The sequence below is a fragment of the Pelecanus crispus genome, chromosome 7 (assembly GCF_030463565.1).
Source record: "Pelecanus crispus isolate bPelCri1 chromosome 7, bPelCri1.pri, whole genome shotgun sequence".
NCBI lineage: Eukaryota > Metazoa > Chordata > Aves > Pelecaniformes > Pelecanidae > Pelecanus > Pelecanus crispus.
In genome coordinates, this window is record NC_134649.1 from 12718045 (window position 1) to 12732807 (window position 14763).

The 14763-nt window shown below is 44.7% G+C and overlaps 1 protein-coding gene across 1 annotated transcript in view; it reads left to right on the forward strand.

Moving 5' to 3' along the window:
• Nucleotides 1–752: 752 nt before the first annotated feature.
• FBN1 (fibrillin 1) overlaps nt 753–14763 on the forward strand; it is a 158706-nt gene continuing 144695 nt past the window's right edge. Inside the window, exon 1 of the mRNA XM_075714469.1 lies at nt 753–922. Coding sequence (XP_075570584.1) covers nt 753–922 — 170 coding nt within the window. The remainder of the gene's footprint in view (nt 923–14763) is intronic.

The following is a 14763-nucleotide window of genomic DNA, read 5'->3' on the forward strand; positions in this document are numbered from 1 at the left end:
GTGGGGGGACATTTGTATGCACCTCTCTCTCGCGAGAAAGTGTTGCGCGGGCGATACTTGAAGAGGAGGGGGGGGGAGAGAGGAGGGGAAAAAGGAGGAGGAGGAGGAGGGAGGGGGCAGCTGGAGCCGCAGCTGGAGCAGCGGTGGGTGCAGCGGCCGCATCTGGAACAGCAGCGGGAACGGCGGCCGGCGGCGGCGGCGGCTCCAGCGGGTGCGCGCCCCTCGCAGCGGGCTTCTCCCGGGGCGGGCGGGCCGGGCGCGGGGCTCCCTGCCCGCGGCGCGCCCCGGCGGGGGCACCGTGCTCCCGCCGCCGCGGCTCGCCGCCGTGCCCGGCTCGGGCAGCCGGGGAGGCTTCGCGCCCGGGAGAGGCTTCCAGCCCCGCAGCGGCTCCGGGAGCGCTGGCGGCGGGCGCGGGAGCCCCCGCGGATGCCGGCGGAGGGAGGGCAGGGGCCGCGCGGCCGCGGGCAGCCCCTCGCCATCCCCCCCGCGGCCGCCGCCTCCCGCGGGCGGGCGAGCGCCGGGCTGGCCGGGGGCCGACGGCGCCGGGGCGCGGGGGCAGGCGGCGGGGGGCGCGGGGCGGCCGCGCCCGCTTTTCCTCCGTCCCTAACCCCCTCCCTTCCTCCCCTTTTCTGCCCTCGCAGCTCGCCTCGGAGAGGCCGGTCGGAGACAGGGCGGCGGGGACCGGCGGACTTCGGCGGCGGAGAGGAGGAGGAGGCGGCGGCCGCTCGCAGCCCGGGGGCTCGGGGGACGCGATGTGGCGGGGGCGGCTGCTGGGGATCGCCCTGGGAGTTGCCGTGCTGTGGGCGTCCCAGGCGGGCGCCGCCGCCGCCGGGCACGCCGAGGGGGTGAGCGCCAAGGAGAGCCGGGCCAGCCGGGCCAAGAGGCGAGGGCAGGGCGGCGGCGGGCACGACGCGCTCAAAGGGTAGGTGCGGGGCCGGCCCCTCCCGCGGTGCCGCCGTGCGGGGCGCGGGCGTCGCTCTGGCTGCGGACGCGTGTGCGCGCAGCCGTGGCCGTCGCGCCTTTGCGGTGGGAGCTGGCGGGGGTGCGAGGGCTCCCCGGGCCCCGCTCGGGTCGGCGCCTCCCGAGGGGCGGCGTGGGCTGGGGGGCGCCGGACGCCGCCCGCAGCATCCCAGGGTAGCGGCGGGGCGGAGGGCGCGGAGCCCCGCCGCCCGCCCGGGACCCCCCCCGGCAGCCCGCTGCAGCCTCGCTTCGCCTGCGGGTGGGTGATACTTGGCGAGGATGGGGCGCTGCAGCCCGGAGGTGGCCGATTTCTCTTCTGGGAAGGGCGCGGATGAAGGCACGCCGCGGGCTTGTGCGTTCCCCCCGCGTCCCGTACCGCTGCTTTGCGTAAGGCAGAATAGCGGTGAGGCCCCGGCGACCGCGGCGTGCCCTTGCCGTTAGCTGGCCTCTCATCTCCACCTTAAACCTTCGGCGATGTGCATCTTCTCTTGCGCTCGAGTGGACCGTCTTCGGTATTCCTTGGGGCCTGGGGGTGGCAGGGGGCAAGAATAGGGACCGTTTTTTGCTATCAGAGCTATCTAGTACTAGCATGGGTGAGCCCACGCGTACAGGAGTTTAAAATCGGTATGAAACATTGTGGTACACGCTTAGCAGAGTGGGCTTTTCAAAAGGGTAAATCTGCGTCAGGCAAAGTGTTTTCCGAATTCTAATGGAACACCTTTCCGATGCGAAAGTAACCGTTAAGTCAGCTGAAAGGCGCTGCGTGTGTGTGCAGTTGAAAATTTAGTTCACTGTAAAGGTAAAAAGCGTGCAATATCAGAAGAAAAAAGAGGTCTCCTTTTTCAGGTGTTGCGATGCACCTTTTCAGCCCATAGCCAGGCTTTTCACTCATCAGGCAGAGGGCAAATGTAGCAAAAATTACATGGAGATAGTTGTGCTTCGGTAAGGGATGCAAGATACTTTCTTTTTTTTTTTCCTGATTGCCTCAAAAAGGAGCTATTACGATTTTGCTTTTACAGGCCTTGATGAATATGCTTTAATTTCTCACTAACTTTCTCATACGTGTATAGTACTTTGTATTTATATTCAGTTTTGCAATCTTGGCTTTTTTTTATGCTTGCCTGATTGGAGAAGGTTTACGTTTTTAGGTCCTTGTGCTGCAAAAATGGATGCAAGCTATCGGTATTGCTTCTCAAGGATCTGATTTTGTAGGGTCAGACTCTTACTTCGTTTCCTTATACCTTGTCACAAGAGAAATAGTTGGACAAAGTAGATGCCTTCTGTGACAAAAACTGTTCTAGGAGGGGAGGAGGATGTGGAGCAAAGTTTGTAGGACTCATTGCAAGCAATGAAAGATGATAAGGAAAAATATTTATCGGAAGAGAGCTTTTATTCTTCAGGATGTTTTAATAAACTTTCTCATTATAGAACTGTGAGTTAATACCAAACTGACAAACACCATTTTCTGCTCAGTGGGACAGGGTATGCCACCTAGCACACGTGTGCTGACTTGGTGGGAGTTAGAGGCACGTTAGCTGAGGATGAAATGTCTCTGACGGATGTAACTGTTGCTCTAAACCTGTGCTGTTTAGACAGTAATGACAGTACATCAAGAGATGATATTTCAAGTATTATTTAATATATTATCAAATATTATCAAATAATTAATTTTGGAATCTAAAATGGGTTAGGGTAAGTACTTAGTCTTATGAGTTGATTCTGATGTTTAACTGAAGCCTTCAGTTTGTTGTGTATTTTGCAATGATTCTTTCTTTTCCTGTGTATTGCCTATGAGTTACATATCTACTTAGTAATCCGCAAATCTAGAGATAATGGCAATATCAATCTCAGGTATTTTATGTCTTGCTCAATTATTTGGAATATTCCGAACCTGAATGAGTGCACTTGGGAAGCAGGTTCTTAACAAGAATATAGTAATTTGCCAGATGATCTGAGATACAGTAAAGACAAAACAAATTATTAGTTTGGTTGCTTGTTGGACCATTTTCTGTACCTCTCATTTGAGGCTGAGTGTAGAGTTCCCAAATTGCTTGGAGGAGATTGTTAACACACAGTCATCTTTATCATTCTTGGGTGAATCCTGCTGATTTCCAGTTTAGAAACTGTGAGCACTTCCTTAGGTGTGGTACTGTACTCTACAATATGAATAAAAAGAATTGTCATTTTAGCAGACAAGGTTGGAACTAATTCTTTGGAAAGTCAGATGGAAAACATATTTTGAATGTACAGGAACTGTATATACATTAGACAAGGAGAATTCATTGTTATTGAAGGACTAAAACACTAAAAATATGATTTTACAAGAAGACATACTATTTTTTTAACTTGTTCATCAGTACAAATACATTTGGGAATCTGAGAGTTGTAATACAAGTCGTAACAGATGCTGAGAAACTTTATTTTCATGTTATTGTAGTTGCCTAAGACTTTTTTTTTTTTCCTTTTGCAATGAACTCTTGCTCTGATTGTAGGAACATGGGGATACATTTTTAGAGAAAACCTAAAATACATTTAGACTTTTTGTGTTTGATTATAATTACTATTGAAGTCTTTTAGCATTTAAAAGTATTGAGATTGGTCTCTGAGTGAATACTGGTCTTGTATGTTAAAATGAAGAAGCCTAAGATCTGTTTCAGTTCTCATGATTTTTCCCACTTAACATTTTTTACTGCAAGCTGTTGATTGCAGGAGATGTTTGCTTTCGTCCTTCTGACCTTTGCCTCATTGTTTATGCCAGTGAGCTGTCCAGACATATAACACGGTTCTAGAAGTATAGTTTAACTTTAATAATTATAAATTATGTGGAAATGCCTCTTGTGTGCTAATTTTAAGACTTGAAGCTTGCTGCTCATGTAATTTGAATTGGTCCAGCTATGAAGCCATTAGCAATGAAGTCCTTGTAATGCCATCTGTGTTTGGTCTAAGGCGATGTGTGTTTATGTGCTGGTGACTCTAAGTGATCAGAAAGCAATCAGAATAAAGGCAATAATTATTTCAAAATATAACTAGATTCTCTGTTCATGGAGATGTTGCTGGAATCCATTGTGATTCAGCAAGTTAAAATAATAAGCTGTTACTGAGACGCTTTTATCCTCTGGGTCCCCAAAACTTTAACACAAATGTTATTGTATTGAATTATAAGGCAGCAAGCCATTATCCTGCTACCCCGTAAACAGCTAAGAATGTGGTGTCAACTTCTGAAGAAATAAAACCTACAAAACTGGCCATGAAAAGGAAGTTCTTTCTAAACAATATATACTTGAAGTCAACCATTTATATATGTTTCAGTCATTTGAATATAAAGTAAAAAAATAATTTACTGGTGATTTGATTGGTATTTGACTGAATACAAGACGTATTGTGCTTAAAGATCTCTGAATTAATTAGGATTTCCCATTTTCTGGTGATGCTAGACAAAGACCTGAAACTCTAATGAGGATCAGTCAGTTCTTAATAATATTTTAAGCAATGTTTATCATGTTTATCAGTCTCTTCTCAGTATAATGGCTGAAGAAAGCAATTATTTGCCTAACAACTAGCTCAGCAGAAATTTTAAAAGAACTGAAATTTCTTCAAAATAGCTGAATTGTGACATGACTCTAATTAAGACACTAATTAAATGCATTCGTGCAAGAAAGCTTTAATTTTTTTTTTATTAAGTTGAAATGATAGCGAATATTGCGGAACAGAATAGTTGGCTCCAAAATGATTCATAATACTCTTGGATTAAAGCTATTCAACAGGGGATTGAGTTTTTTTGGACCAAGTTCTTCTGGTCATCCCAAATTAAGTCCACAGGTTTACCGAGATGCTTACTTGAGTAAACTCAGTTGGATTTGATCCTTTTTATGCATCACTGCTCCCTGAAATAAAATAAATCTTATAACTCTGTAACATAATTCCAGTATTCAACTATATAATTAAGGCTTCTGGTTTTTGTTTTAAACCAATATTTACCACTAAAAGCCTGCTGAAGAAAAGCAGACTTTCCATACCGGTAAATATTGGTTTATACTGAAAAACCTCAAACATTTTTCTTACCGCTTTTGGCCTGCACACCTCTGGCCAGCTGTTGGTGCCACACCTTGTCAGTGTCACTCTGTGAGCAGGAGGAGGCCTGAATACTTGGGAATAAAAATGTTAATTAAAAATATGTGCAAGTTGCTGTAATGCCTGATGTACTGGAGCACTCGCCTGGCTACCAGGCGGCATGGCTGACCTTCCAGTCCTCTGCGCCTTACGGGGTGAAGCCTATATGGAGGATGAAGAGCTTTTATGCCAGTGCATCCTAATGTAAAACCTGAAGTCCTTGGCAACGACTTGTAGTGTTAAGATTCCGCACTTCTCTGAGTTTATTTGCCAATGGTTGTGATACCATTTTTTTGTTATTACTTTATCCTTGGAAATCTAGTTCTAGAGTGAAATGAGTTCACAGATCTTGGCACTGTGTCTCATGTACATGTTTTCTTTCTTTCAGTAGGACTGGATGATGCGATTTGATGTAGGTGTGACTTTCTCTGGGGAGCAGGATGTATGGGTGAGGAGTAGGGAAAGCAGACAGAACCAAGCAAGAAGCCAGCACAGAATCTTAACGCTTGCTGAAAGGCTAATATTTAAAGAGGGAATAACACATTATTTTCAGTTCGGCTCATATAGATGTCTTCCCTTGGCTGCCACAATAGGTTTTAATTACATTTTGGAATATACTGGTTTAAATACTATATGGAAATTTTAAAATGCATTTAATGAAAGCTGTCTGACAATGGTCTGCACTGGATTGCTTTATCCAGAGCCAGTAGCAATGCGGAGCTCCCATGCTAGCATTCTTGTTATAGTTCCATGTTGTTCTTCAGCCTGAAGAAAAACAGTAAAAAGTAAATAATCCTCAGGCCTATGTAGTCCTTGTACTCTCCACTTAGATTTCCAGATCCTGCCATTCGGACACCATCTCTTTAAAAGGCAAGGCCTTAATCCCAATTCTGGTTTATGATTTATGGAGATAGACTTCTAAGCCTGTGTAGTTCATGGTGCAGAATTAGGACTCAATTAATTTTGGGCATGCCAGTGAAAAACCATCCTATGGTTAAAACTTTTGGTGGGTACTGTCGTAGTCTCCCTTTCACTGGTGAGTGTCTTAGGGACACATGATTCTATTACCAACCGCTTAGCCAGTCTTTCCCTCTGTGATCTTTTCTCATATTGTATTGTAGCTGGACACAAATGGTTTTGAAGTGCCATGTGTATGTTGTTTGAAATTTGAATCAGACACACCCCCGCCAATACATTAGAGAAATACCTTTTTCCCATTTGATGATAGTAAGTCACAAATAGAGCAGAGGAAGAAGGGTACAATAAACAATATAGCAGCATTCTTGACGTACTGTCTAAAACATGACTGTTTTGGAAATATTGTAAAATTGGCGTGGGGGACTCAGGTGAAGGAGGTTTCCTGTCACCAAGCACCAGTTCGCCAAGGTGACACGTTGAAGATCAGGAGGGCAGGACTGGATGTAGTTCTTTTCCTTTCTTCCCCTCTTTTATTTATTTATTTTATTTAATGTACTTATTTATTTTGGTCTACGTAGCTCTTAGCTACATCAGGCTGGCCTGATATGCTGACCCAGATGCTGCAGGACAGGTCACGGCTGGCCTGTGATAGGTTTGTACTTTGCGTACGGAGTGAGTGGAGAATTTCACATTGGATTTGCCACGTTGTGTCCCATCATAGAAAGGTACCTTGCTGTCCTCCATCCTGAGGGGTCCTGTGGAAGGCCGATTGTGGCTATAACTTCTTAATTGCTTGGCAGGTTAGAAACCTATTTATGTTTCTAACAGTTCTTACTCAGAAACCAAGAGATGTTACAGATTGCACTTTGTTTCTTTCCTTATGTTCTAGGTAATAATTTTCTTCTGTGGATATGTGATGGAATTTTCTAATCTTTTTTGCGGTGTTGTCTTTCTGAAGACTTTCTGATCTCAGTTTGTTGGTGTTTAGTTGAACTTCTATTGAGGGGGGACAGGTGGTGTTCAGTCTTTAGAAACTGGAGGCATAAAAGGTTGGGGAGAAGAACAGCACCTGCAGAGAGTGCATCTGGTTGCAGCAGGGTGCAGTAATTTGCAGGTTGCAGCGCAGGTTTCCAGAGAATTGTTTGGAGGAGGCAGAAGAAGCCTCTGGCACGTGGCTGAGATGCTAACCACAGCTGCACTTTCCTCAATCAAGAGCCCACTTAAGGTTTATAAAAGTAGACTTCTCCCCTGTTGTTAGCCAGCACAGGATACATTTTGCGTTCAGTGGTGGTTCCACAAGTTGTTCACCAAATTTAGTCTGATCTGGGTATGTTTGCCTTGTTAACTGGATAAGCTACTCTATGTGCAAATTCACTCTGCTGTGCCAGAACCTTTGGGGCTATACAGGGCTTGAGGATGCAGACTTGAAGTAAGCATAGGGCTGCTCTCGGTTTATTTGGGAGCAATGGGAGGATCACTGGGTTAGGGTTTGGCAGGGACAGTCCATCTGTCAGCTTCATTTACAGTGATCCTTATTGAATAAAATTGCTGCTTCTGTTTTCCTGTATGCTTATTTTCCTTTCCTGTGGTGTGTTGTTCAGCAGTGCTGCTCACTTAGGACAGCCTTTTTCATTGTCATTCAACTTGCACCCTGCCAAACTTGAATGTTTTATATATGAACTTCAGCACAAGTTTTGACAAGGGTCACTTTAAATACGTTCATGGACTCAGCAGCCTGTGATTATTAGAACAGTACTACCCAAAATGCAAGACCCAAACTATTTAGCCACATGGATCACCAGGAAAACTTCCTCTTGGTAGAAGTGTAGTAGACATTGGCTAGTAGGAGGCCATCTCTACTTAAAGAAGACTTTAGGAGCTAGGGATCTTTGAATGTGTACATATGCAAATAGTAAGACATTAATCATTAGCTTTTTTGCTTTGCAATAAGATCACCTTCCATTGCGTTCCTCTTTTCATCTCCCTGCTGAACCCTAGAGATGGAGAGGGTATAGATGCATGTGTGTCGCTTTGGTCTTACTCCCCAGACTCAGTAAATATTTTTGTAGAATGGAACAATTGTGGCCTGGAGTGTTTCTGATTAACCATCACACTGTGCTGGAAAATATATTTGTAGCTCTTCGGCCTTGTATTGTGGATGTCTCCTTTGGTTGTTTTCTCATCCATTCTGACTTTCCCACTTCAGTTTTATTTATTTATTATTTTTTTAAAGGATTTCAGACCTACTGAACAGCCTCATTCAAGTTAAGGTTGATGTGCAGATAGAGGCATGAGAAGAATCATTTGCTTTTTTTATGACAGTTCAGTGAAGTTGGGCTCTTCTTTGGAAGGTAAATTGGGGGGTAAAATGTAGCCTGTTAAATTAAAACCTGTGCCTTCTGGTTTTGCGTATAGATCTTCACTGAAGTATGAAGGAGTTCTAGCTTTTATCTGGAAGAATATTTTGAATGTTGACTTGCTGGAGAATCTGTTGTTTTCCTTTCTACTTCTCATTTTATGAAATGATTCATGACCATTAAAGCCTCAGAAATACCAAATGAAAGCCGCAGTTCTTTTGTCTACAGTCTTAATCATTTTCATCCTCTTTTTCAAGCTTCCCTCTCTCTCATGTTTTGCTGGAGGACATCAGAATATCCAGTGATGTTCAGCTGAGGTTTCAAACTAGAATTTGTTTCCTTTCAGGAACATTTTTTTCTTCTTTTCTCCCTTGTTTTTCCCTCTGATATTTCATCTTTTTCTCTTCCCTGTATACAGAGTATTACCAGCGGCTGCTAGGAACTAAAACAGGATCCTTATCAATACGGTTTTCCTGTTGCCTTATGGCAGACATGCAGTTCACTGGCCTTTGAAAATCCCAGCAAGGAGAGAGGCAGAGGGTAGGATACAGTGTGTTGTGAAGGGAGGAGGAGAAACACTGCCATCTTACCTAAAATAAGTCTTCCAGTAGCCTAAGGGAGAGCACTTTAAAACACAAGTTAATGGCATTGCTTAACACCTACGGGTGTTCACTGACAAGTATTGGTACAAGTTTTATGAGACTCCCTCCCTAACTGCTTGCATTAGCTCCAAGGTGGGGATGGTGGGTAGCACCAGCTCATCCTGCAGCCTCCGGGAAAGCCTCGACAAGGGGCTGGCTAGCCTTGGGGCTTGGCTGGCCAGCGTGCCCCATGCCAATCCTTGCACTGCTGCTCAGCTCAGTGCGTGGTGCGGGCTGGCAGAGGTCCTGAGCTTGCCTCTGTGCTTTCTCTTGGGAGACTGCTAGAGGTCTACGTCCATCAATAGCCATTAGCAAGTACGTGGTGAGTGTGGGCAGTGGTGCAGGAGGTGTAACCTAGTCTCTCCCTGTTGCCCCGTTGGAAGTGACACCTGGAGAGCTAAGCATTGCCCTAGCCCACAGTTACGTCTGTTTCCCATGGGATGCTATCTAGTGCTACTAGGGTAGAAAGGCTATGATTTCTTGCGCTCTGAATGCACTTTTTTTTTTTTTTTTTTTTAATTTTTAAGAAAGTACCTGCTGGATCCCTCCTGTTTCCCAGCTGTGCTTGTCTGGCCCAGCAGATAGTTTTTTGTGGTGGCATAATTGACCTTAACATGGCTTATACAGCCATGTAGAATGGGTGTCAAACTGGAGCCACTGACATTCTCAAGTGGAACAGTGAGGGAGTATGTGCCAGAAACGTGTCTGTTCATGCCTATAAAAGAGTACAATGCCTAGCTGTCAGGTTAGATGAGCCTGTCCCTGCAAAAGACACTTCAGTGCGGAAGAATTCACTTAATGTCAAATGCTGTTGTTGGATTGCTGTATTTAGCTGTCACAGTGTGATGGAAGTTAAGGTTAGAAAAGTGTTCAGTGTTGCTGCAGGAAACTTGCATGTCATTTTGAACTCTTGACTTGCACATATGCCGGAGCCAAAGACACCCGTAGAGCTGCTCAGCATGTTATTTTTTCAGTTGAACTGAGCCAGGATTCTGGGACAGCGGTATCCTTACTGTCAGAGTGAGAAATAGTTATCATATTAGGCTCTCTGCATGGCACAAACATCCAGGCTCACTTATTGCACAGTAAAAATGAGTACATCAAATGAAATCCTTTGTATGTAAAAATCCATATTTTGCTTAAAAATGCATGCTTATCCTTTATAAGATAATAGAAGCTACATTTTGTGTTTGTTCTCAGAGTCTAGCATTGTTTCCTAGGTTTTCCTTTTATACAATTGAAATAAATAGCTTCAAGAGTCCTCTTAGTAATCTTCCCTGAATGATGAAAAAGAGCACAGTGACTAAAACCATCCTGTTTTCTAATATTTAGCTAAACAACAGAGAAGCCGTCCCTGTTTAAAGTATTTGGTGTACCTGGAAATGAGGCTTATGCATGATAAATGCAGACCTGTGTCTGTGTTTTTTGCTCTATCCCATTCACATAGTTAAGTTTCTCAGTCTGTGGATGTGCTCACTGGAAGTGGTGAGGTCGAAGGACAACCCTCTCATGTGCAGAGTGGTATGTGGCAGGGGGCTTGGGAAGGCTGCCCGTCTCGTTCTGTGGCTGTTAGCTGCTGCGTCCCATTGGGAACCGGACCTTCCCTTCCCGGTTCTGCTTTGCTTGTTGCTCCTTGGAGTGGGGGGTAGGCGCCAGCACAGCAAAAGGAGGTGCTTTCAGTATGGACCTCTAATTTGCGCACCAAGTACCTGGCTTCTGTCATTTAGGTGGGGAGGGACTTTGGAAGGCCACGTGGTCCAACCCCTGCTCAGAGCCGGAGGAACCAAAATCGGGTTGCTCGCGGCTGTGTCTGCTCAGGTTTGGAGTATCTCTAACAATGGACGTTCTTGATTCAGTGGGAAAGCTGAGTAAAGCTCCATTGGAGTTGGCAGAGCTGGGCCACTCTGTGCTTTTAGCATTTACTCTGAGATGCTGAGGCGTTTAGGAAGGTACATAAAGCTGTTTTACAGCAAAAGGTATAGATCTGATTATGTGTCTCTAGAAAATGACTAGTAAAAGCTATTCCTCTTAACATTATGGAGCCTTAGCTACTGTTTCTTAGTATGCTGGTTATATTCAGACTTGGACAACCACGTTTTTAAGACCAGCCTACCATATTTTCAGGTGCAGTTTGTCATTCTTTTTAACTCCTAGCACAAGCATGGAAGTACCACTCCAATTCTATGTGGAAATGATCAGCAAGTAATTCTGGGTACAGTTTTAGCAGTGTACACAGTGTTACCTGTGTTAGAAGAAAAATAGGCAAAGGCTTCTCTAAAAATAACCATTGGCTGATGATGTTGCTTTAAACTGTGTATCTTCTGTCCGAAAATTGGGTCCCTACATTATGTTAAACATATATTAGCCGCTGCAGCCAAATAGTTAATGCAAGTCCTTCATTAAACATTTTCTTGCAAGGAAGAATCCCTGTGTGTTTTCCTAGGGAGAGGAAAAGTGACTTGAGGGAGCGATTAGAAACCGTCCCCAGTATCGCTGCTTCTCCGCTCAGCTGTAACTGGTGATCAGCTGTCTCTCATACTCTCTCAGCCGCTCTCTGCCCACTCTGTCTGGTCTCTCTGTCTAATTTATTTGAGACCCACGCTTTGGGTTTGATTCAGCCTGGGCTACGCCAACGTTGGCCGGTGCATGGCAGTGCTGCTGACAAAATTTCCGCCTGAAGCCTTGCTCACAGCAATGCCAGAAACTCATCCTCCCGTGGGAGCTGCAGATGGGCAATGCTTTCTTCGGGAGAGGGCTGTAATTTCCTCGAGGGGTCACAGGCAGGGCAGAGCGGGGATGTACAGACTTAGGACACTCCCCGGGCAGGCTGCAGCACGGGGCTCTGGCTGTGTTTCTGCCAGGGCCCTGGAGAGGACAGCCACGATGCTGGAGGTGCCCCTGCCGTTCCTGGGCTGGGTGGCGTTCTCCATTGCCAGCTTCACACAGGGCTTTCGAACAGCTCCCTCACTTTTCTGGCTGCCATGTACCCTTGCTGCCTGGTTATAGCTGATGAGAAGGCACTGCCAAGCTTAGCGTGATTTGCTTCCCATCACTTTATGTTGGTGCGCCTGCTCCACGAATCCACCCCCAGTTGCTGGGTAATCGTGTGCAATTTTGGCAGAGCCAGGCAGCCATTCATCCTTGCTGAGATGGGGCATTGGGAACAGGAGTAGCAAGGGAGGGAGGGACCCAGTTGGTCCTTTCTGTGAGACAATGTCAGTGTTGCCCGGCGGAGAAAGAGACCATTTATTTGAGAATGCGTGACAGGCAGAGGCTGTGCTGCAGCCACAGCCTGGCGGTAGCGCAGCGCTGACCTGGGGCAGGACCGTGTGTGTCCATCTGAAGGAGCTGATGCTGCAGTCCTGCCCAGGCTCCGTCCCCGCGCGGGTGGAAAGGACAGACAAAGCTTTACTTTGTAATGAGGGCGGAGGTTCCCCACGGTTGCTCCTGAAGAATATCTTCTTGTTCAGTGCACGCAGATGCTGTCAGCCAGACCTATCGCTGTCAAGCGTTAGTTATCAGAATTAGATGAACATTTTTCTCTCTGCTGTTCTGAGACTTTTCTAGTTGATGACTAATGTCTTTTGATAATTATGCAACTCACTTTGCTGCTGAATTTGTACTTGCATATCATTAATCGAAGGCGTAATTTCTTGTTTATTTTGGGCATCTTTGATGAAACTCTGGGCATCAGTCATACTGTCTCTCAGCACCATACCATTACAGAAATCCTTTTATACTTTACAAGTTCATCAGTGACTCTAAAATAAAGTGAAAGACTTGTCTTTTTAAAATTGCAATGAGAACAGCTTTGTTCCTGAGATGCTCTCTCCCTCCTCTGGGCTTTGGAGTGAAAGGAAGGTGCTGTGGGCACCACAGGTGGCTTGGGCTGTATAGATGCATTTTTGCTTATTTTACCATTACAAATCAGGTTTTATAACTGAACTCTGTTTGTAGTGCTGTTCAGGAAAACAGTTTTATAAGAATATAAAATGCTTCTTTAGTATTCATAGCCTATAATATCAGCAGGAAAATATGCTCTATTAAACACAGCAGTGGGTAAACTGTTTAAAGTAAGTACCACGGTAGAGTCTTTACAATTTGATTGATGGTGTCCATGATTTTACTTGAGGTAAATTGTTATTCCCTTGAACACTTTGTTTGTTTATTTATTTATTTATTTATTTATTTAGGGGGATTTATTGCTATAGTGTCTGGTCACTTAATAAATATCAATTAATTTAACCTTCAAAATTAACTCTTTTTGAAGATGTTTTACAAATAGGCACAAGTAAAGAACACTCCCTCCCTCTCAAAGAAGTAGCGTTCAGACTAGTATAGGTTTCTTTTATAAGCTAGACAGCAGCTTTCTGACGAAAAAGTGTTCCACTGGAAAATGCACTTGTCAGGCTCAGACTGTTCCATGGAAGTAAGGTTTGATGACTTTTTTTTTTTAAAGCTAAGCACACTGCATCCGGGTTGGAGCTTCTTGGGTGTACAGCTTAGCCTACCCTGTGGACAGCCTCAAGGCTCCCAGGGTCTCTGGCTTCATGGTTGCTGGCGCATCTAGGTATTCCGGAGCCCCATTTTGGAAACAGATGTTAAAAGTCAGGTTTCCCCATGGCACAAAAATCTGCTCCTGACTCTTAACTTGGACCAGATGGTGCCCAAAGCCATGTATTTGCCGAGGCTGAAGTGTGACAGAGTACCTAAACATCACTTTATGGTCAGCCGTTTATAGATGCTTACCAACTCGGATCAGAAATGGGTGGTTTACGCCTGTAGGTTGTAACAGGTAGCGACAAACGCATTCTGTCTGTCTTAATAAGTTCCATTATTGCTTGTGACTGGAGAAGGTGAAAAGCAATCTCACTTGTCTGCTTGCCAGTCTTACTTGGCAGATGATCGTGGAGCAACATTTGGCATTGATGAACAGGGAACTCTAGGAAAGTTATATGGTTATAGCCCTGCAGGGAAAAGGAAAGCTGACATTACTAAAACTGAATACATTGGAATTATATGAATAAGACTTTGAGTCTGTAACACCAGTTGCAGGAAGGGAAAAGGGCCTTGCAACAAGTCCAGTTGTGTTGCTCGCATTCACCTTGGTTACCACTTTGTAATTATCCAGAACCAGTGGAAGGTAATGGTAGTGTTTGCTTTGACTTAAGTAGTTTCTGGCGGAGCACTTAATGAAAAGACTAGGTGTCACTGAAGTTGGTGTAATCAGAATACTTGAAATTGCACTAACAATGCAGATCCCTAAATAAAAACAGTATAATAAGTCTTGTTAGTTAGAAAATGTGCATAAATAAATGTTTGTATATATTGAGATTGTTTGTCTTAATGCCTCACCATATGAGGTAACTGTTGTTTACTTAGACATTGCAATACTAGGGAAGAAGAACTTTCTGAAAGACCAAGGACAAAATAATAATAGAAAACCTTTCCTAAAACAACAAACACTTTAAAAATGTCTCTAATCTGTATACAGTAATTTAATAAAGCAGTTTCTAGGAAGTACTAGTTTATAGCTAGCTTTAGTTGCATTAATCTATTGGGTAATTGCTCACAATATTAATAGAGGCTGTAAGATATTCCTCTGATAAGATTATTGAACATACAACAAAAGGAGGCACATTTTCGCATCTTCGGAGCTATTCTTACTAGCTTTACTTGCATGGCTAGATGCATTAAATAGATTAGGACAAGTTAAATTAAAAAATAAGATTTATTATCAGTGAGGGGCATAAAACCATTTCAACTTTTCTATTTTT